Source organism: Talpa europaea (assembly GCF_964194135.1).
Source record: "Talpa europaea genome assembly, chromosome: 16".
NCBI lineage: Eukaryota > Metazoa > Chordata > Mammalia > Eulipotyphla > Talpidae > Talpa > Talpa europaea.
This window is the reverse complement of record NC_140084.1, coordinates 20,600,306-20,621,764: the sequence shown is the minus strand read 5'-3', so window position 1 is coordinate 20,621,764 and position 21,459 is coordinate 20,600,306. Positions and strand designations below refer to the sequence as shown.

Sequence of the window (21,459 nt, the reverse complement as noted above, 5' to 3'; positions counted from 1 at the left end):
AGGGGTTCCCATATCTGGGAAGTGAGGGTCTCACAAGGCTGACATATTCTTGTTCTGAATATGTCTTGTTCTGAACCTGAGAGTCAAGGCAACTGCAAAAAGCCAGGTTTGTGATATGGTATCTTACAGGGTTTCAACTCCAAAGCAATGGATAGATCACTCCAGGTTTCAAGGAGAGAAATAACCAAGCTGGTGATCCCTTTTCCTGAATTGACTTCACTGCCTCATAATCAAAATGTCTCCAGGGGCCTCCCTGGTGTCACAGGGGACTAAGATGCAGCCTCTGAAGCTGTCCGCAGCCACTGCAGCACAAGTTCAATCCCCGGCCAGGGAGCTGACACACGTGGTGCAACAGACCTCTCCTGTCTCGCCCGCTGCTCCCCTCAGCAATGTATTTTAGTAGATCCGCCTGTTCTGCTCCCCACTCTGTCTATGGTGAATCCTTCCAATCCCCTCTCGCCCACCCGCCCCCGTATTTCTGGCCTACAACCCAGTTCTTCTACGCAAAAAAAAAAAAAGGTAGAATTTCACTACATAACAGGGATTCTTAGTCACATCTATGAATCCCCTGAAATTAAACAGAAAACCTTGCCTGCAGGAGACCTCCAAAGATGCGACAGGACTGCAGCCAGGTTGCCTGGACTGCAGGGGTTGAGGGTGCAGTGCCACCCACGTTGCAGAGTTGCAGCTGATGGTGGAGGGGGACTGACAATGACCCTGCTGTCTGCCTGTACTTGTCCAGCTGTGGGACTTTTATCAGCCCAAGCAGGGCTTATTCTCATTTGCTGGGTGCTGGGTGAGCCCGTAGCAGCTGTGACATGACATGTAACTGAAATAAGTGTGAGTGAATTACAAGAACTTGCATGAATGACTTTTATGGGAAAATTGGTCTCATTTAAGTTGCCCTTTTTACACACCAACTTTTCATACAGTGGGCTTATTTCAGATGAGTACTGCACTGAAACTGTACTTTTACAATCTTAAGTGGTGACCCAGGCTGGGTCACCTGGGAAGTCAGGAAGGTACTGTCACTGAGACACACATCAGTGCGCTGGGTCTCTGGAGGTGGACATATTTCCACTCTACTCTTCCAGTATTCAAGTAACTTTTTTTTTCTCCAGCAACAGAAAACCTAATTGGGAGTTAAAGAAAAATATTTCCAGTTATTTATTTCCAACTAAAGCAGTGTGCTCAGATAAAAATGTTTAAAGCTTTAGTTTTCGATGTTCGGATCATAGCAAATAATTGACCAAAAAATCATTTGCAGTTTCTTCTTTATAAACCTTTTTACCAATAACCAAGTCATTTCTTCACAGGTGTCATTTTGCTTTATGACAGGACACTTTTTTTTCTAACACTCACTTCTCTATGGGTCAAGAACTTGCTTAAAGTTTCTGCCAAGGTGGCCTCACCAACTCCAGTGAAAATCGCACCTGAAGTTTTCTGGTTTACTTAAGAAAATTTCCTAACAGAAGATTAACCACTGTATACTTTGTGTCTATATTAAGTCAACATGAAGAAATAGACTTTGAGAAGGTACAGGCAAAATAACTGGGGGTTATTCTGTATATTGAGTATTTATAGACATGTAATATTTGTTTCAAATGTCATGTTTCCTTTTTTTGTAATGCATAAGTGTTTCTTTGTTCAGCTTTTCATACATAAAATTAGCAATGTGGAAAACATTTGAATGTCCTAGTGTCTTGAATTTAAATATTTTCTTGGTCTTCAGAAACTTACCTTAGCTACTAAGTGTCCGATATTTCTGCATTTCTGCATTATGTCTGAGAGATTAAAATTAGACTCTGAAAAGACTTGAGAGGATTAATTTCCCTTTACCCTACTTGTTCTTACTAAACATTCTTACTAAATGTTAATTTCCAAAATAAAGAAAATAAAGCAACTTCCTTCCTGGGTGTTTGACAGAGGGTTCTCTACAATCTTAGCAGGGTCCTTTTTTTAAAAGCAGGGTCCTGACCGGGTCCTGACCTTAATCTGTGCACTGATCTAGGCTAGAACCCGGTTTCTGGTGGTCGAAGGGGACATCCAGATTCATGCCCCCCCGCTTATTTAAGTAAACTACTCAAGCACTTGACCTCTGTATTTTAGATAAAAGTAGGTAAGTATTAGTTCAGGGGCATGGCTGAGGAATAGGTGACGTGTGAGAAACAGTAAATAGAAAAAGTAAACTTCCCCTTAAGCTCAATGATTCAAGGATGATTTATCTTACCTGGCTTATCCTTTCATTATAACTCCAAATAGCTCTCCCAAAAACTAAACACCAGACAAGTGAGGGCTATGAAATTCCTTATACTTTTTCTGGGGAGGCTAATGGGGAGAGGAGTGGTCAGTGCCAGCACCTAATCCCTTATGTAAGTAATCCTCCAAGGACATCATTCCCATCAGGTATGTAGAGGACATTCTAGTAAATTCTATTTTAAAGTGTATTTGTTTTCATGGTAAAGCAATAAAATATCTCACTGGATGGGAATGTTTTTTAAAAAGCTCATGAAGGGCCTCCCCGGTGGCGCAAGGGCTGAAGATGCAACCTATGAAGCTGTCCGCAGCCTCTGCAGCACGAGTTCGATCCCCCGGCCGGCCAGAGAGCAACCCACATGGCGCAGCAAACCTCTCCTGTCTCGCCCACTGCTCCTCTCAGCAATGTACTTTGGTCAATCTGCCTGTTCTGTTCCCCACTCTGTCTCTGGTGAATCCTCTCACCCCCCACACATCTGGCCTGTACCTCCCTCTTGTATGCATAAATAAATCTTTAAAAAATAAAAGGCTCATGAAACACAAAGAAGCAGCATTGTCACTATTCTGAAAAAGCCTTGCCCATGTTTTCCTACTTTTGGATTGGCATTGTAATAGGTCAAAGTCATGTTTCTTCCTCACAAGGGCGGCTTTTTTGAATAAATCATCAAGAAGAAACGTGGTAAGTCAGGAATTATTTGGTTATTTCTTTAATGGGGAGAGTGTGGCAAATATGGATATCAATTACTTTTGGGATGTATTTTTTATGGCTGGTCATGGAAAAGTCTATTTTCTGAGCTTTTTTTTTTTTTATCACTTCATTCTCAGTCAGTTCCAAGGAGCAACTCAGCTGACACATACAATATGGCTCGTCCAGGCTGCCAACCTTCTGGGGACACTGTGCCTCCGCCGGGTGAAACCGGCCAGCATCCTCTACAGCGAAATGCTTGGTCAACAGCAGCCGCCAATAGGAGACAGAGCAGCCTCTGGGCCGAGCGCCAGGCAGCACCTCTGGGGTCAGGCTTACCCCAGCTCTCAGGAATGAGATCTATGACATAAGGGAAAAACCCAAGTTGTCCTGGTCTCCACTTCCAATTGCTATTTCTAGGGACGCACGTAAAAAGTCTCAAGGTCATTTCTGAAAATAAAGTGCTTGGCAAAATCCAAAGTCAGAGCTCCTCCCAGCTGTCCTGCACCTTTCTGCTCCGGGGGACAGTGCTGCCTGTTTCCCAGCTCGCTGGAAAGAGTCAGAATTCTCTCCTCTTCCTCCGGAAATCAGACCCCATCAGAACTTCTACACAAAGACCTCAGATGTACTGGGATAAGTCTTCTGGCACCTTGAAGTCTTGAAATGTTTCAGTTACTACTAGGAAAAGACTAGTGAAGCAACGATGACAACTAAAAGCAGAGCCCTTGCCATGGCTGAGGCTGCAGAGCGGGAGAAGCACAAAGCATCCAGGGCCCGGGTTCAAGGTTGAGGAGAAACAAGTACCTGAAGATGCTATAGAGGTTTGATGATGATTCTCTGGGATGCAGTCATGGGACATGCAGCGCGTGGGGGTGTGCAGCAGTGTGCCCGCCCTGGCCAGCAGCAGCATGCCTGGCTAGCAGCAGCACGCCTGGCTGTGTTTAGGGAAACATCACCCAATCGTCCTCATGCCCCCTCAGACAGGCTGGTTTTGGTAGCCCACTCCCCATTTCCTTGAGGAGGGAAACATTTCACACCCTGCACTCAGTGCCACACCTCACGTCATCTCTCTGCAGCTCAACGAACCTGTTCTGAGACATTGTATGAGGACTCCTCTAGCACAGGCTGGGTAAGTGCTGTCAGGCTTGTGTGTGCTGTGCTTATAGGTGTGAGAGCTGGAGGAGGTAGGAAAGACAGAGGGGCCAGGACAGACCCCAGGCCAGTGCCCACAAGCAGTGGTGGGAAGCAGAGGGCCTGGGCTGGAGGCAAACATTCACAGCTCTGGGGTGCATGCTGGAAGCGATGGCCAGACCTCAGTGGCTGGGCTCACCTGGGACAGGCCCAGGGAGAAAAGCGGGGCTCCCGGATATGAGGGGATCCACAAAGTCTGAAGGAAAGCAGTAAGAGTGTCCACCCTTCCTGCCACATGTGCAGGACCCAACACCCCATAAGCAGACCACAGAGGCTGCTCCCTCCCTGGCCACCAGAAGCCGCCTCCGCCAGCTGCCCAGAACACCTTGCACAGATGTTTCTGTCCTGTGTGAAGTGAACAGCATTTTGGGGCAGGGCTGTGGCCTTGTAGCTACTGAAAAAACATGTCTTTCCTGGCCTTCCACAAGGGCAGCCAGGTACAAGGTATTCCAGGAGGAGGCTGCCCAAGGCCAACAGGAAGGGGTTGCCACAGACCCCTGGCCACACTGGGGTGGTTCTAACAAAGCCACTGGGGCTCACACACTAGCCCCAACTGGTCTTTGGCCGGGAAAGCCGTTCTCCACTCAGGGCTTGCTCCTTCCCTATAAGGTATCTCCCTCCTTAAAGGTCCTGGGACTCCACAGAGAGAGGGCCCAGAAAAGCCAGAGCCACAGACCAACTCCAGAAGGCCCCATGCTGCTCCCTTAGGGCTCTGCTCAGAGGCGCACTCAGATTCCACACCTGAGGGAAGGGGCCCAGACTATCTCCAGCCTGCCCTGGGTCACAGCTGCCCTTGGCGTCCCACATGCTCCCACAGGCTCTCCAGCAGGAGGCCCTGGTAAACACTGGTGTGTCCACCTGGCACTGGCCTCCCATCCTTGGTCCCACGTCACAGGCTGACACGCAGGGGTATGGACAGCCACCTCAGTTTTAGCCATGTAATCCCAGGGACCCTTTGGCACGTGGGGGGAGCAGACACAGGCAGAGGGGAGGAAGGGCAACCAGACTTCTAACCACTAGTTCTAGGGCAGCATGGAGTGGCTCTGGGTGCTGCCGATGTCATGCAGGGTCATCAGGTGAGGTGACAGCCAGTCGCTGGCCCTCCTGGGGTGCTGCGGGAGACCTCCACGGTCTACTCGATGGCCATCTGCTCGATGTGGTCACTCAGCAGCTTGTATTGCTCTGGAAGGGAAAACAACATTACATGGATGTGGACAGGAAGACCCTGCTCTACTTGCTTCAGGTGAGGACACATCAGACCTCACACTGTTGGCTGTGTGGGGGCAGGGGCATGCACTGGGGTGTGGGTGCCAGGCACTGGGTTGTGTGTTCTCATGGCAAAGGGGTCATTGGGGTGGCCTACAGACCCCTGAAAGCCGGCAGGAGGGACAGGCAGATGAAGTATTACAGGAGCCATATGAAGGCGGGAGCCATGCAGGGGCTGAGTGGCAGGTAAAGGGGTAGCATCATTGCCCTTGGTTGGCATGTTGGGGCTGGTGATGACATTTTGAGATGATCTAGGGGCACCTCTGATCCTGTGATACTCTCCCGTCACCTCCTGAAGCAGCTGCTCCAGAGTGCAGGATGGAGGTTTTTTTTTTGGTTTTTTTTTAAAGATTTATTTATTTTATACAAGAACCAGGGTACAGGCCAGATGCATGGGAGGGTGAGAGGCCTCACCAGAGACAGAGCGGGGAACAGAACAGGCAGACCAATGAAACACACTGCTGAGGGGAGCAGCGGGTGGCAGGAGAGGTCTGTCGTGCCATGTGGGACCCTCGCTGGTGGCCGGGGATCGAACCGGCACCACAGAGGCTGCGGGCAGCTTCGCAGCCAAGCGCTCAACTGCTGCGCCACCAGGGGAGGCCCCTGTTTTTTTTTTTTTTTTAAATAAGGAATATTGGTCAATGCAAATATCCCCGTAAGTGGGAGAATTTCCAGGCTGTGAGGTGGACCTGTTTTGTGGAGTAACATAATGGATCTGGCCCTGGCAGATCAGGAGGCTGACTCAGCAATGCATTCCAGAGATTATAGAAAGACCTCGGGATGCCCTCCCAGCTTCCCCTATGTTGTCACACTATACCTTCCTGGCAGTGGGATTTGGGTTATCAAGGGTTAACCCAAAGTTCCGAGTCTGCCAGCTTCTGAGTCTGCAGCTAAGTACCATCTTAAACTTTGGCCCTGACAGCCAAGGCTGAGCTACCCACCCAGGCAGAAAATGGATTTCTAAGTGAAAGGTACAGGGTCCCTATGGGTAGGCAGGCCCTGAGGCGGGTCCTCACAACCTCAAGAAGACAGCTCAACCTCGCATTTCTAACGAGCAGGGACCAGCCTTTGAGTGGGGGGAAGAAACAGGACAGTACAGGGCGCCTCGCTCCCATCCACCTGCCCACCTCTCCCTGACACACCTTCGTCTAGATTCCCGATCACAGCCTGCTTCTTCAAGAAGTCGCTGCACAGCTTCCTGCTCAGGCCGAAGGCCAGCATATTGTGCGTGAATGTTCTGTGGGGAAAATATGACCATCAAATCCCACTCCTGCCTCCTAGGGACGGCACCAGCCCCCCTCTCCCAGAGCCCCGCATACACCCCACCCTTGGCCAGCCAACCACTCGGGGGAGATTCTCACCATGGGGTGTGGCCTGAGGAGATTATAAGGAACAGGAATCCAGGCCACAGGTGGCTAAAGCACACGCATCTGGGCCATGTAAGCACACGTGGCTTGCCGACACTGTAAGGATGGTGTCCCCCTCAAGAGCCCCAAGGGTGGGGAGTGTCTCATCCTGCAGCCCCTCCTCACCAAATCTGAATGCCTTCCTCTGCCCTGATTTCTCACCAATAGGTGACTCAGGGAGGGGCCAGCACCTTTGGCTTAGGAGAGGCCCAGGTTAGTCCAGGCCTAGACCTGGTCCATCCCCTACTACTGTCCAGTGCCCCTCCTCTTCCTCATCACCATCCGCCCCTCGCAGCTCCAGATCCTGTCCTGCCCCCCATAGCCCTAGCCCTTCCCACCTGCCCCTGGCCCCTCCCCGCTGCCCAGTATAGGCGCACTCTCACCCCAGCTGGCCAAAGGTGATGTTCTCGTGGAACCGCAGGCTGTCGTCGCGTTCCTCTTGGCTCATGTGGCACCACTTCTCCCTGCAGGCACAGAGGTGATGGAGGGGTTCCTGAGAGCCTCCACATGGCATGCGCCCCCCGCTCTGAGCTCCACTGTGGTTGGCTCCCAGGGCCACCTCCTGCATGGCGGGAGCATGTCACCACAGAGCGGTCACTCTCTGAGCTGCCTGCCGCGCTCTGACCCTCACCTGTGGGCCCCATGCAAACATTTCTGTCATGTCTCTGTGGTGAAGAACCCAAGAGGATAGGCTTGGATAGGCTTACTACTGACTCGGAGACAGGGAGCCCTTAGGCTGCCCAGAACATTCTCTAGGAGTCAAGGCCAACGCCACATCATGAACTGGGTTCCAGAGTGAAGCTCACAGCCCCACCACATGGTGGGGGAGACCCAGGGGAGGAAAGGGCCTGTGCCATGGCAAGTAGGCACCCAGAACCCAGCCAGGAGTTCTTGCTGCTGAGAAGCCAGCGAGATGCCTGGTGCGGGGCGGACAGCCACGACAGTGACCATGTGTGAGTGCTGTGCACGTGGCACCATCTGGGCAGGCAGGCCTGGGCTCTGCTTCGGAACTGTGGCTCTCCTGGGCATGTGACGAGACCCAGGTTCTTCGCTGAGGCCCACAGTGCCCCTGTGACCCCTGTGTCGCTGGCACAGTTCCCCATACAAAGCATGGGGCACCCCAGGGAGGAAGTCATGTGGCCTCAGGGGTAAAACTCTAAGGGACAATGGTGTGTGCATCATGGAGAGACTGAAGGGCATGGCTTTGAGGTGGGGAGGCTCCTGAGTACTGAGTCAGTGTCCTGCTTGAAAGTCTCCCCACACAGTGGGTCGTCTCCAGTGTCAGTGTGTCCCCCTCCCCACACACCAGAGTCCTCATCTCCTGGGGCCAAGGGGCCACCCAGCGACTACCCCTCAGGATTTGTCTGAGAAGGGTGCCTGCTGCAGCTGCTGAGAAGCTACTTTAGTCTATTCCCTCTAAAGGTTAAAGTCTACATGGATGAGTCTGACCAAAACAAGGTGAAGAGGAAGACAAAAGAAAAGGGAGAAAAGTGGGGGTGCGATGGGGTGTGGGGTTCAAAAAAAGAGGAACAGAACCAGAGAACGTCAGCTCTTAACTCCCTGCCACCCTCCCGCCCCAGGTCATTGCTCTGTTGCAGCTTAGCAGAAACCACCGGACACGGGACTGGGAAGGAGGCGAGTCGGTTTGTGCCCTCTCTCCACAAACCGACCCCATGGCCGCCCAGGGTATGCCTGCAGGTCCTGAGCTAATCCCATCCCAGTTTCCTCCCCATCCTCTTTCCCCAGTGGTCACTGTTAGCACAGAAATTGTCCAGGTACAGAAATCCCCATACCACCACCAGGCCCGCCACACAGTTGAGGAGGTTGGGGACTGTACAAACCCGGACACGTGGGAGCAGCTCTCGCGGGGTTGTACAGCACAGCAGCCCCAACCCCATTCCCCCTAACCCAGATGGGATGATTCTTTGTGATTTGGGCAGGACTAGAATTGGGCGGTTTAGCCAAATTTCTGATGAAAGAGGTGGGAGGTGACTGGCAATAGGCAGGTCTGGATGTGCTGACAATCAAATCAATTCCTTAGTTCTGACTTCACTCCCCAGGACTCAGCAAGGTCTAATGCTGCACTGAGGGGGAAGGGTGGGTCTAAACTGTCTGAGGACATTTGGATGTGACCAACAGCTCACAGAGATGGAAGCTCTGAGAACCAAGAGGACGCTGATGGGACTGGCAGCAAAGATATCCAAAAAAGAGAAATAATGTCGGAGGCACAAGGTTGCCATGGGACCTGAGGCCAATGCTCCCACCTCCCTCACCTCAAGCAACATTTGCTGCCCCTCTCATGGTGAGGCCTGGAGCATGTGTGAGTGTCCCAGAGGGGCAGGTCCGAGATGTCAGACCACAGCCCCGCTGGTGAGCAGACCCCAAGACCCCAAGGCTGGCCGTCCCCTCTCAGGCTCAGCACGCAGGGCTGGGAGGAGCCACGACGCCCCAGGGGTCTTAGGCCTGGGTGGTATTGCTAGGAAGCCTTGCTCCTAGACAGACTGAGGGGCTCTGGGCTTCCTTCTTGAAGGAGGCACCCGTCATGTCCAAATGCTCCTTTTAAAGCCAGAACAAGGCTACAAAAGAAACAAGATTTCTCATAACGCAATCAGCAGTAAGCCTCCATCACTGACTAAAGGAGTCATGCTTTGTGAAATTTCCACTGGGAGAAAAGATATTGTATCAGAAATGATATTTTGAATAGGCAGCCTGTAACTCTAAAAATAAATCACAAGAGACCTGACAAATACAAAGTTCCCACAAGTGGAGTTGGACCCCACAGTGGACTCACAGGGAACAGACTGTTCTGGGCTTTCTCTTTGGGGATCCCCCCATGCACAGGCTCCGCACCACAGTGCAGCTGTCCCACCTGGTGACCCCCCACCAGCTTCTCCCCCCGGCTGTAGTGGAGGGCGAGGGTCTGCAGCCCTCACACCTCCGAGCCTGGGAGGCTGCAGAGAGAGGTCCTCTGCCCTCCACCAGGCCTCAGGGGTCAGGTCGCACTGGGGCCAGGGTGTGTTTGCTTGGAAGGGGCCTGCCTGAGCATGAAGAAGGTTCCAATGCCTCGGAATCTAGCCAGCTCTCTGGCCTCCACTGCTCTCTCCATCCTCGACGCACACTAGGTGTCTCAGGATGCCTTCTGATGCTATTTGGTACCCTGACTACTTTGGGGGTACCCCACCTGTCACCAGCCTGGCCTGCCCCCTGGGGATGCTCTCAGAGCCCCATATCTGGGCTCTGAGCCTGCCAGCAGCAGAGTACGTGGCCCCCCGCCCCGAGGGGGCCCGGAAGGACCCTGGTGCTGTAACACAGACAAAGTCACGACACACACCTCTTCTTCTCCTCCTCTCCAGCATCCCCTCTGGAGCGGCAGCAGAAACAGGTAAACAGAGGAACATGTCAAAGTCATGCAAGATGTGGATGGAAAAAAGAGAGCAAGCCAGAGAGCGGTTATCACAGGCAGGAGCAGAGAGCGACAGAGACAGGGCGTCCAGACCACTTTCCTAGGAATCTGAGAGGAGACAGAGGAAACTGTCTGCCTACGACAGGTAAGCTCTGCCCGTGCCATCTTGGGGAGCTAAGGATCCTCGGCAGGGTCCTGGGGCAGGGTCGCGGTACCTCCTGCTCCTCCCGCCTCCACGGCAGGCTGCTGTGGTATGCGGTGGGCCTCTGGGCTGGAGCTGCCCTCCAAAGAGAAAGATTTCACTTAAGACTGTCTCAAGGGGAGGAAAGCCTTACTCAGACAGCAGGCATCTGCCTTCTCTCCTGTCAGGAGAGGTCCCCCAACATTAGGGAAGGAGGAGATCTGATATACTTATGAGGAGACGGGCTCTGAGAGGTTCAGACTTCGAGCCTCATGATGGGTGGGACCAACAAGGGGACCTAGCCCAGGGAGGGCTACTGCCCTCTGCTGCCAGGTCCTGTGTGCAGTGGGTGCCCCTCTGCTAGCTGTGGCCAAGGGCATCTGAGTCCCTTTCCTTGGCATCAGTGCTGACCACACCCCCTGCCCTGCTGGCTGCATGGGCTCTGGGATAAGGTTTGGAAAAGCGGTCCCTTAAAGTGCAAGACCACCCTCAGGGGAGCCAGAGGGTCATCCAGGCTGCAGACAGGAGGGTAGATTGAAAGCAGCCATTGCATGTCCCCAGATGTTAGCTTGGGAGAGCAAGGTCTGGGGGTGTCGCAGCCCCCACCCCAGGAATCGGTGCTCCCATCTGATTTCCTATGACAACAGGCAGGTGGGTGGCAGGGTCCAAAGGCTTCAGTCCGTGGGTGTGTGCATTTGAGGAGGGTCAGGCCAAGTCATGCCAGAGCCCAGGTGGAGAAGCGCATGCAGGCAGGACCCCGCCCCGTCCCAGTCGCCCCCACCCGCTGAGCGCGGGCCCTTCAGGCAGCTTGCAGGGCATGGGGCAGGGCAAAGGGCTGAAAAAGAAATGCAGAAGCAGGGGTTCAGCTGCCCTTCTGCCTCCTCTTCAACAACAGGAGACTAAAGCCCCTCCCTGGTGCTCTTCCCCAGGCAGGGCTGCTGGACATGGCTCCTACCTGGTGGTGGGTGAGCGCTTTCTCCTCTCACAATGCACAGCATCAAAAAAGGCTGCGTTCCAGAACCTGAGCGTATGCCTGCAAGACAGAGACGTGGTGAGGCTTCTCAGTGGCAGGCGGGCCGGCTGAGCCCATGCAGGGAGAAGATGGGGCAACCCGCTACACCTGACAGAGCTGGGAAGCCTGGGAGGCTGAGCTGCGAAGAGAACTCCAGCACACACCTTTATCCTAAATTCAGGGGGCTCCCTGGGGTTCTCGGCCAAGCGCCATGTTGGCATCTGCATGCCTCCCAGCACAGCAGGCAGAGGGATGGCAAAGCCTAACGGGGTGCAGGCCCAGAGATAAGCGGGGTACTCCAGGTCAAGGCAGAAGCCACCCACAGCAGGACGCAGATGAAGGCGGAGTTCTGCTCTATCTCCCACTAAGAGGCTCAGGGAGGGCTTTTCTAGAACTGTCTAATTGCATAAATGGGAACCCAGGAGGGCCTGGCCAGGTGCAGAGAACAAACACACTTGTAGGGAGACACGAGCCAAAAACATTCTTCTTAAAGGTCAGGGTCAGCAGTGACAGCACGTTGTCTGGTCTGGCCTGCCGCCTGCCAGTGTAAGTGGAGCTGCAGGAGCACACGGCTCTGCCATGCTGTCATTGGCTTTTACACCACCACAGCAGGGATGAGCGATGGCCCGTGAAGCCTAAAATATGTCTCACCTAAAATATGTCTCAACTTTAAAGAAAAGTTGTCTGGGCCCTGCTGCAAGTGTAAGACGGCAGCCAAGTCAAGGCCAGAGGGGCCAACCGACACCAGCAGGCAGAGACCAGGTGGGCTGCGCTGGCCTCTCCTCCTCACCGCTACTACTGGAACCTGGCCCAGCCAGTGCACATCTCCTCACCTGCCTGAAGCTCCTGCCCAACCCTCCTGGCCAAGCACCCAACATGGCCCTTGTGCTGTGGCAGCCAAACTTTCCCAGTGATCTTCATGGGAGGACCGTGTCTGATGCCCCCAGGGCCCAGGAGCCAGGGCACTGCTCCTTGCAGTGGATGGGCAGCAGCACTAACGGTCATCCCAGAGCACGACGGGGCGAGATGTCCCCTGACCTCTGCCCCTGCTCTTCACACTTGGCCTTCACCTTCTATAGCCAATAACTATGTACCATGAAGTTCATTCATATAAAATATACATTCAGTGGTTTTGAATCTATTCATAGACTTATGCAAACTTCATCACGATTTCCAGAGCATTCCCACGACCCCCTAAGGCGACCCCTCCCCGTTCCCTGTCTCCTTCGACCCCTGACATCAGCAACCTGCTCTGTCTCTGTCTGCAGGGCCTGGCCTGCTCTGGGCATGTCATATGAATGGAATCACACGTGGGGCCTCCTGTCTGAGTCTCACCTGTGTGTTTTATAGTTTTCCCCATGTTGTATGTGATCGTTACCTCATTTCTGTATGGGGCTGGTGATATGGACGTACAGCCACACGTCACCACTAACAGGGATACATTCTGAGAACTGTGTTGTCAGGCAAGGTCGCTGCTGATGGAGTCACAGTGTGACAACCCAGGCCTGGGCAGCCCAGCCTATGAACACCACCTGCGTCTACATAGGCCCCCATGTGCCACCGTGTCTGAGGGATCATTCCACAGCCCACCAACCCTCCTATGCTAATCTCCTCCAGTGGAGTCCCCAGTGGGCCACATGACCTTCATTCCTGCCGGAGACATCGCCAGCCCGTCATGCTGCCCATGGGCGCAGGGGCTTACCAGATGGGCTGCTGTTTCAGGTGCGTGTACAGGTAGATCTTCTCCCCCTTCCTTTCCTCCTCAGGGCTGCTCACGGTCACTGCGGGAGGGAAGGACTGAGGGTGGCTCTGGGTGCCCACCCCATGGTCACATTCCCAGCAGCTTCCTCCCCGAGCTAGAGAAACACCCGGGAGGAATTGTTGCCTCCCATGCTGGCAGGGCAGTGGCACCCCGAGGCATCTGGGACCTGCTTGTTGGTGTTGCTAGTTAACAGTGGGCTGGGGTAAGCCCCCCCCCCGGCACTCCGGGTTGCAAGGATTGAGGAGCACTGTGGGACCTCGACTGGTACCCGCCGGAGCACGGGGGGAGAGGCACTCACCTGTCCTCTGTGGCCTCTCCTTTGGCTTGTTCTCATCGTCCCTTGGGGGAGAGAAACCACAGCAGTGACCAAAGGCCCCATCCCCACATGCTCCTGCAGCCAAGGCACCCTCTGCGTCGCCGCAGAGGGCGTGTGTCATCAACCATTCCCTGGACGTGGCTTTCTCTGAAGAGATTTTTATTAAGTCACTTCTACTCTGTCACTGTCAGGTTTTAGAATTGAGGTGATGTGGTATTTAGGCCTCTTTGTGCCCTGTCTCTGATCCAAAACTGACTGGATCAAAAGAATAAAGTAGCCAGGCTGAAACCAGTCATTGATGGGGACCTGGGAGCATGGGTGGGAGGCCTGCACAGGCACTGAGGAGCCCAGGCGCTCTCTTACTGGTGTGTGCAAGCCTTAGCTTCTAGAACAGCCACACCCAGAGCTTCCAATTTCCATCAGAGAACTGCGGTCCCAAGGCACAGTGGCTTTCTCCTCGCCTTTCCAGGCTCCATCAACACTAACTCTCACCACAGCCAGGGGGAGGGGAGGGGCTGTCACTTCCCTCCTGCCAACTGACGGTTGCCATCTGCTCTTCATCCGTCCTAGAAAACACGGACCCATAGGGGACCGCCCCGTGTGTGGGCGATTGGAACACGTTTGGGAACCACGACCCACTCTTGTTGAGCTGGCAGCTGTGCTCTCGGAAGCCACTCTCGGGCCCCACATATCTGGTGGGGAGGATGGGGTTGCCCATCACCAAGCCAGGGTCCTCCCGGTCACAATAGGTGGGCCCTCCCCATGTCACAGTTGGGTGAAGCCCCCACCCCCGGCAATGAGACACTTACTCATTTTTCTTGACCAGGGGTCCCTTCAGCTTGGTCTCCAGCCCTCCAAAGAAACCCTTGACATTCTCCGTCTTGGTGTTCTTCAGCAGACGCTCAGCGATGTCCTTCTTCTCGGCCAACCAGCTGTTGGCGGACTTCAGGTAGGAGTCGATGCTCCCTGCAGGCTTCTCCTTGGACTCCAAGGGGAGCAAGTGGGGTTTACCTAGAGAGGGGGAGAAAGGAGCAAAGCTGAGTCTCTGCGGCTGTAGCCCAAGGAACTTAACATGGGGAGCCCTCAAGTTTCTCACAAAGTTCCAGAAAGTTACGGTGGAACAAGCCAGAGGAGCAGCAAGCACCTCAGCACAAGAGCCCTTTTCTTCCTTCAGAAAGTCATCTCCAGCCCAGACCTGGGGACACCATCCACCTACTGTCCTGGAGGCTCCTCCCACCTCAGCCAACAGCTGACCCCTCGTCATATTTTATTAAAACATGAAACTGATATCCTCACATCCCACAATCCTGTGTCTACCATGAAATGTCCTGGCTGGGGTCTTCTTTTTTCATTTCCTAACAGCGTGGTGGTCTCCAGATGTGGACAGTCACGTCTTGATTCACCAAACAGACCATGTCTCCTGCTATAGGAGTCTCACTCCTCTGTGTCCCCCCTAACATCAGCTTCCTTTGTTTTCTGGAAGTCTCACAGCTTTGCCTTCGATGATGAAGATATCCCCCAGGGCGGCTTCCAAGCCTGCCCACGCCCCGGGTCTCACCGATGTGGTAATACGTGAAGCACATGGTCATGAGGTTCTTAGCGGGCCCGAAGTCATCCATCTGATGGCACCTGCAGGGAGACGTAAGGGTGACTGGCTGGGGAGCCACTGGAAACACTTCCCAACAGGTTTAAACCAATCCATCACTGCGTAGAAGCCGTGAAAATAATCCCCCCAGGTCCCATTAGTTGAGCTCCCCAGAGATACATGGCCAGGGACAGGGTCTGATTCTGGGCAGGAGGAAGTTCATGGTCAGTCAAGGTATCTTTCATTCTAATTTTTTTTCGTAGAAGAAATGGGGTGTAGGCCAGAGGTGTGGGGGATGAAAGAATTCACCAGAACAGGTGGATTTATTAAAATACACTTCTAAGGGGAGCAGTGGGCAAGACAGGAGAGGTCTGCTGTGCCATATGTGGGTTAGCTCCCTGGCTGGGGATCGAACTCAAGCGGTAGGGGTGACAGCACTGAGATATAACCCTTAGGCCTCCAGGGAGGCCCCCGCCTTTCATTCTAAAGGAGGAACAGCCACAGCCCAGGACGTTTGGCGATAACATGTGGGCAGCATCAAACCCGAAGTCAGGTCTTAGGCCAGAACCAGAAGCCTTCTCCATCCATGCATCCAGATTTGGGCTGCATCAGAAACACCTGGAGCACATGTTAAAGTGTGGGCTGCTGGGCCATCTCTGGTGCAGCGGGTCTGGGGAGGACCTGAGGGTGTCCATTTCTAGCACCCTGTGATGCTGGCTCCAGGGGCTCCTGGCCAAGGGCTAGCACTAATAGAGCCACTGGCTGAAAATCAAATGAAATCATGTCAGTCAGGATGCTTTTATATGCTGAATATGCTCTATAAGTGTAAATGGTACTATACTCACTACCATTCAACCTGGCAAGGCAGGGGGAGTCTCAAAGAGGCCCTTTGGCTGCCAGGAGTAGGCAACAGGAAAGCTGCTGTGCAGGGCAGAGGAAATGGAGGTGACCTTCCCCATGGTGGTGGCCTTATTTCAGGCACTGATTGAATTATGGTACATTAGCATTAGAGTATCACACAGCCTCTACAAATGCAGGCTCTTTGTAAATATGATGGCTTTTGTGGAAGAGAAATTGGCTGGCATGGACCTGATGGGTGGAAGTCATCATGGGGAGAGGCTGCAATGAGTAGGCTGTGTGGACCAGCCTTCCCTTTCCTTCCAGGCTTTTCTGCCTTTCTCCCTGTTCCCTTTTATTCTATTCTTTGCTGTTAAGTTCTTAACCTTGGACAAGTTTTACTGGGGAAAAAAAGTCATCAGGAATGATCTAGAGAGTGGGATTAAAGCCATTTTTTGTTTATCTTTGAATAAAAATAATCTAATAAATCTAAAGAATTAGACTGATAAAGCCATAAGACTAAGTAAAAGTAAAAACTAAACATCTGAGCCAACAGAAAATTGTAAAATTCCTAAGTTTAAAAAATATTTTCAAAGTATAAAGAGCTTATCGTTTATCTCTGTCATGACCACACACAAGGTCACGGGAAGATGCTGTGTTGTGACAGGACTGGACCTTGGATGTGATTCTCCAAGTTTACTCATCTAAGGAAAGGTGAAGAACCGGGTAAGTATGTCAGCCTGTGGGACAGGCGCCATCCACACGAAAGATGGTCCTAAAAACCCTTACAGAGGCAGAGCTGGAAGCTGAAGTGGTTTTGAAGCCAGAGGGTGAGCGGGCAGGTTGATACCAGGGGACTGTGTGAAACCAGCTCCCCCCTCAGCCAGTTCCCCGCCTCCCCAATCTTGCCAGCTGGGGGCCCAGAGCCCCCCATGGGAGCATATACTGAAAAAGTGCAGGTAAAATCATGTGGTCACTTTTCTGCAGTGCCTGCCACCTATTCATGGGGACAGAGAGAGGGAAGGAGACAAAAGACTTGTGGGGACAGGGAGGATTAAGGTTCTAGAAAGCAGCTCCCTTTCTGAGAAGACAGGGAAGGAAAAACAGAGGGGGGATTTTCAGGCTGGAAGGACAAATGGACAGGGGGACAGGGAAGGTGGTGATGGTCTGGAGGCCACGCTGAGGAGGTGGGGCAAGGGAGGGTACCCTTTCGTGGTAACAGGCATTGGCAGAGCATAATTAGGACTCGGGGCTACAGTCATCCAGGCGGCCATCCAGGGGGCGGCCACCTAGTTGGACGAACTTCACAACAGGAAAGCAAGAAAACTCCAGCTCTCCCTGGAGAAGGGCGGGCCCCCGTATGTCATCGGTCAATCCTGAGAATTCACTCACGCCCAGCACGGAGCTTGAACCTACTGCCAGGTAAGACCTACAAGTCCCTCCCGTGGGACATGAGCCTCTGTCACGACTTCAGGGTGTGTCACAGCAAATGCAGCTGCTCTCGGGCTGTGACTCACAAGTGGGGAAGGGCCGGGAAGCAGGGTGGGGAGACGGCTTACTAGGAGGAGGTAGTGCCGCACCACTTACTCAAACAGGACCACAGCGAAAGACTGCACCAGGCGGTAGAAGGTCGGCTCTGAGACACACTTGGAATTGCAGCGCTGTCCAGAAAGAAGGCAAACGTCATTGGGTGCCCAGGAAGCAGGGCAGTGCAGCTCAGGGGCTGCAGGCTAACTAGGCTGATCTACAGCTCGGGGCCCGGGGCCAGGGCCCAGCACGGGCAATGCACACCCAGCCAAAGTCCAGGGGACACAAGAGGATGCACCCTTGCATCTCCTAGTGAGATTTTAAAGCTCATGCTCCCTCTGGCATGGAAAAGGATGGAGGACTCAAACCCCAAAGGCCCCATCAGCTGTTCCTGGATGATGGGTTTATGGGCCCTTTGTTTCTCTCTGTGCAAATTTGCACTGATTTTCCTTTGAGGCACAAATGATTTGTCACAAAAATACTGAACTTAACAACAATTTCAACCACTTTAGAGAGAACAGAGAATCTCCTGGATATTTACAAAACTCATTTTCTGAATATAGATGGTTTTCGTTCTCCTGAATGTATTATCTTTGAAAAAAAAAAAAACCCTGAATATTGTGGGTCATTTCATAAAAACACACAAGGACACAGCCCGGAGCTTGCCTTTGAAAACCTCACTTCCCTGGGACTTCTCACGGCTGGTCACCAGCGTGCTCTCTCCTCTCCAGTGGGGCAGCCAAACCAGCTACTCCCCACTACTCTGCCTGGGCCTTTCAGAACACGGTGGCTACATTGCTTCTGCTGGGTTATTCCCATGCCCTTCTCTCCACAGCAGATGGCAGAGAGAGCTGTGGGTCTATCACACCTGGCCTGTCCCTGGCCAGCCTTACCTGGGCACTCACATAGCGAGCAAACCACTCCCGGCCCTTCCCATTCTCACTGCTGCAGTATTCTCCAAACTTGGCTTTCTCCTCCTGGTCCAAGTCCTCCCTGAAAAAAAGGCACAGTGGGGAAAAAAGAAGCCACTTTTAGTCCTCCAGAACAAAAAGGGGATTGTCAGGGATGAGGAAGAAGGGACCCTACCACACCTGCCTGCACCCTGCAGGTTCCCCTGCAGACTTGAGCGCATCTCACCCCTGGCAGGTGAGGCACCTGGCTGGCAGGAGGAGACGCAGCTGAGCGGGTGGGAAGGAAGCTCCGTAGTACTCTTCCTGCTCACCTCCTGCCAGGCGGAGGTCAGGCTGACCGGGCACTCCCAGGGCTTGAGTCTCTAGCTCCTCTCACTTTGGTGCTGAAGTCAGCGTGTACCTACCCCCACCCCCACATCTCAGGACACCTGGAGGCCTCACCCAGAGGCCTCACTGCAGCAGGTGGGGCAGCTTGTGTCTCTGCACGCAGGTACTCTGTGTGCAAGGGAGGGAGGCCATGAGGGATGGAGACCAGGCAGGAGGGTGCTCGCTGCCAGGGTGGATGAAATGAGCTCAAACCACTTCTGGTCACTCTTCACAGGGGGTGTGGGTGGGGGGCCAAGAGTCTACCTCAAATATGAAAACTTAAAAAAAGGAAGAAGGCTGAAGATCACTTGACTTGTGTGATTCATTTATTTAAGGTCTTGTAGAAAACATCTTGGTCTCGTTTATCCCAAAATACCAACACCAGATGAAACGGGAGACTCCGCCAGCCGTTCGAACTCATTTTTGGAATGCTCCTGCACGTGCATCCGACTCAGCCGTCCAGGCTCCAGGTTGCCGACAGGGGCGGGCAGCAGCGAAGGTAGGTGGGCCTTCTGGGGAAATTCACAAGCTTCTGGGCTTTCTCTCCTTTTCATGAGCTGCATGCGCTCAGAGAAAGCCACCCACCGTGGCTAATGTCATTGTTGGTGAAACAAAAAACAAAAGCGCAGGAGAGGCCACAGCTACCGCTCCCCCAGCACACATTCAAAACCAAACATAGGTGCATGTGGGGAGGGCCCACCGCAGGCACACCTCGCCACTGGCCCGCTGCCAATGTGGCAGCCCCACCAGAGCAGGCTCTCTGGGCCACCACCCCACAGCACTCGCTTCCCCCGTGTCTCTGCATGTTTGATTGAGGCGTGCACGTCTCCTCTCAGCACTCCAGCCGCTGCACGCTCCCTAGACTACAGCAGCCTGTGAGCGTGACTTTCGCACACTGGAAACCAGGAGGTTGGTGTGACTCACTTTATGGGGGTGTAGCAGCCAGACCCGCGGTGGCTCTGAGGTCTGCTGCGTTTGCGTTATCACAGACCTCTTCTATTTCTCAGGGTGCAGAAAAAGGAGCTTAGACTCTAGCAGGTGAACAGCACATCGGAGGAAGGTAAACATCAATCCTGCTAAAGCAAGGCTCCCCGGTCACCGTGGAACACAGCATCTACTATCAAGGTGTTGTCAACAGGCAGAAATTCTCCTTGCTGCTGTTATGAAGCTGGACAACCATCCCTTCAGCCAGTGCTTCTCTGGAATGTACGTGCCTGCTTGGAATGCACACCCAGACTCTGGGTCTGCCAGGGCCCCAGGGCTGAAAATGGGGGTGCTGATGCTGCCAGGCCACGGGCCACAATCTGAATAGCAAGACCTTTAGCACCAAGTGTGCTAAAACCCAGGAGTGTGGTTCTGATGCTTCCTGTCCACTGGGTGAGACTTTAACAAATGAGACCAAAGAACCAGAGCCCTTCCAAAGATTCCCACTCTTCAGTTTGCGTTCTGACCCCCCACTTCCGCTGCTAGCTGTTCTAATCACATTGCTCCTTCCTTACTTACCCCTTTGGGAACCATGGCAGAAAGGCCAGAGGCAGAAGCCAGGCAAGCTCCCACACTAGCAGCTGCCACGAGCACCCCAAGGAGCATGGGACACTGGAACCTTCTTTCCTACTGGGACCCCGAAATTAATTTAATGTAATGGCCCCTTAAACAAGGGTGACTGACACAGCATGTCAGCAAACAGCTCACCAGAAAACTCTCAGGGGCTGGGGAAGTAAAACTAGTGCCCAGAGATGGCAGAAGTGGGCGGGGAAGCAATGAGAATTCCCCATGTGGTGCCAGGTGTCCCAGGGAGGCTGGTGAGGGACAGATGCCCTGGCCCCAGGTGGCGCCCAGCTCAGGGACACAGTTGACCCCGGCTCACCCTCCAGAGAAGATCTTCTCTACGTAGCTGCGCATGAACTCCCGGAGCTCCAGGGTCTCCTCATCCTTGGCCGACTCGGTGCTCTGGTTGGAAGAGAAGGACTCGTTGGAGGAGGAGCGGCGGTACTGGTCCCAGGACGGGTGCGAGGGCGACTCGCCCATGTCGTTTTCACTATCCGCTGACTCTGTGGTCTCGCTCTCTGAGCCGTCATAGCCCTGGGAGCCGTCCCTGTCCTGCAGCTTTGCAGGCAGTGCCTCCACAGGCGAGGAGGCAGATGGCTCGGTTCCGAAGTCGATCAGTGACCCCACGGGCACCTCCGGGGCCTCCATGGCTTGGGTGGGCTGTGGTGGAGGGGTCAGTGGGGCGGCCGGCAGGCAGGCAATCCCGTGTGTCAGTGGGAGCTAGAGGCCCATCAAGAGCCCACCAAGCACATGTGACTAGCCACAGCACAGCTGACTGCCAGGAATGAGTCCGCTGGGGCAGCTCGAGGGACGCTAAGGCATCTAGAACGGAAGCACAGGTACATCATCACTCCAGGAGCTACTCCTTGCAGAAGGGAAATGCAGCCCCGAGCATCTAGACTTAAATGAACAAATTAGGTCACACATTTCCTGTAAAGAGAATGAGCACCACAGGCCCACAATCTGGCCACCTCTGCACGACATCATTCTCCCACTGTCCACCATACTGTTTATTACCTGGAACTTGGTAAGACCTCACACTGGCTAAATGAACAAATAATACTGGCATTAGGATTTTTCCAAGCTAAGTAGACGGAAGTCAAAGGCACCACATCTGCTGGCCTTCTCCCCACTGCAGCCAACCAGACTGAGGCCATCAGACAATAAATAAAAAGACCCTTCCAGGCTGGAAGTGGAAAAATCACCA

General features: G+C 53.5%; 1 protein-coding gene across 2 annotated transcripts; it reads right to left on the bottom strand.

Annotated features, from left to right (window-relative positions):
• Positions 1–5,264: 5,264 nt before the first annotated feature.
• KIAA0513 lies at positions 5,265–20,900 on the bottom strand (the record flags this gene model as incomplete). Of its 2 annotated transcripts, XM_084257654.1 has the most annotated exons (12): positions 5,265–5,314; positions 6,541–6,635; positions 7,188–7,268; positions 10,136–10,165; positions 11,344–11,421; positions 13,103–13,181; positions 13,461–13,501; positions 14,288–14,489; positions 15,037–15,107; positions 17,488–17,561; positions 18,321–18,420; positions 20,572–20,900. In XM_084257654.1, 12 exons carry the CDS (start codon positions 20,898–20,900, stop codon positions 5,265–5,267), a joined length of 1,230 nt encoding a protein of 409 aa, XP_084113780.1. The 2 variants fall into 2 exon arrangements, with proteins under 2 accessions (XP_084113780.1, XP_084113781.1); XM_084257655.1 differs by lacking the exon at positions 10,136–10,165.
• Positions 20,901–21,459: the final 559 nt, after the last annotated feature.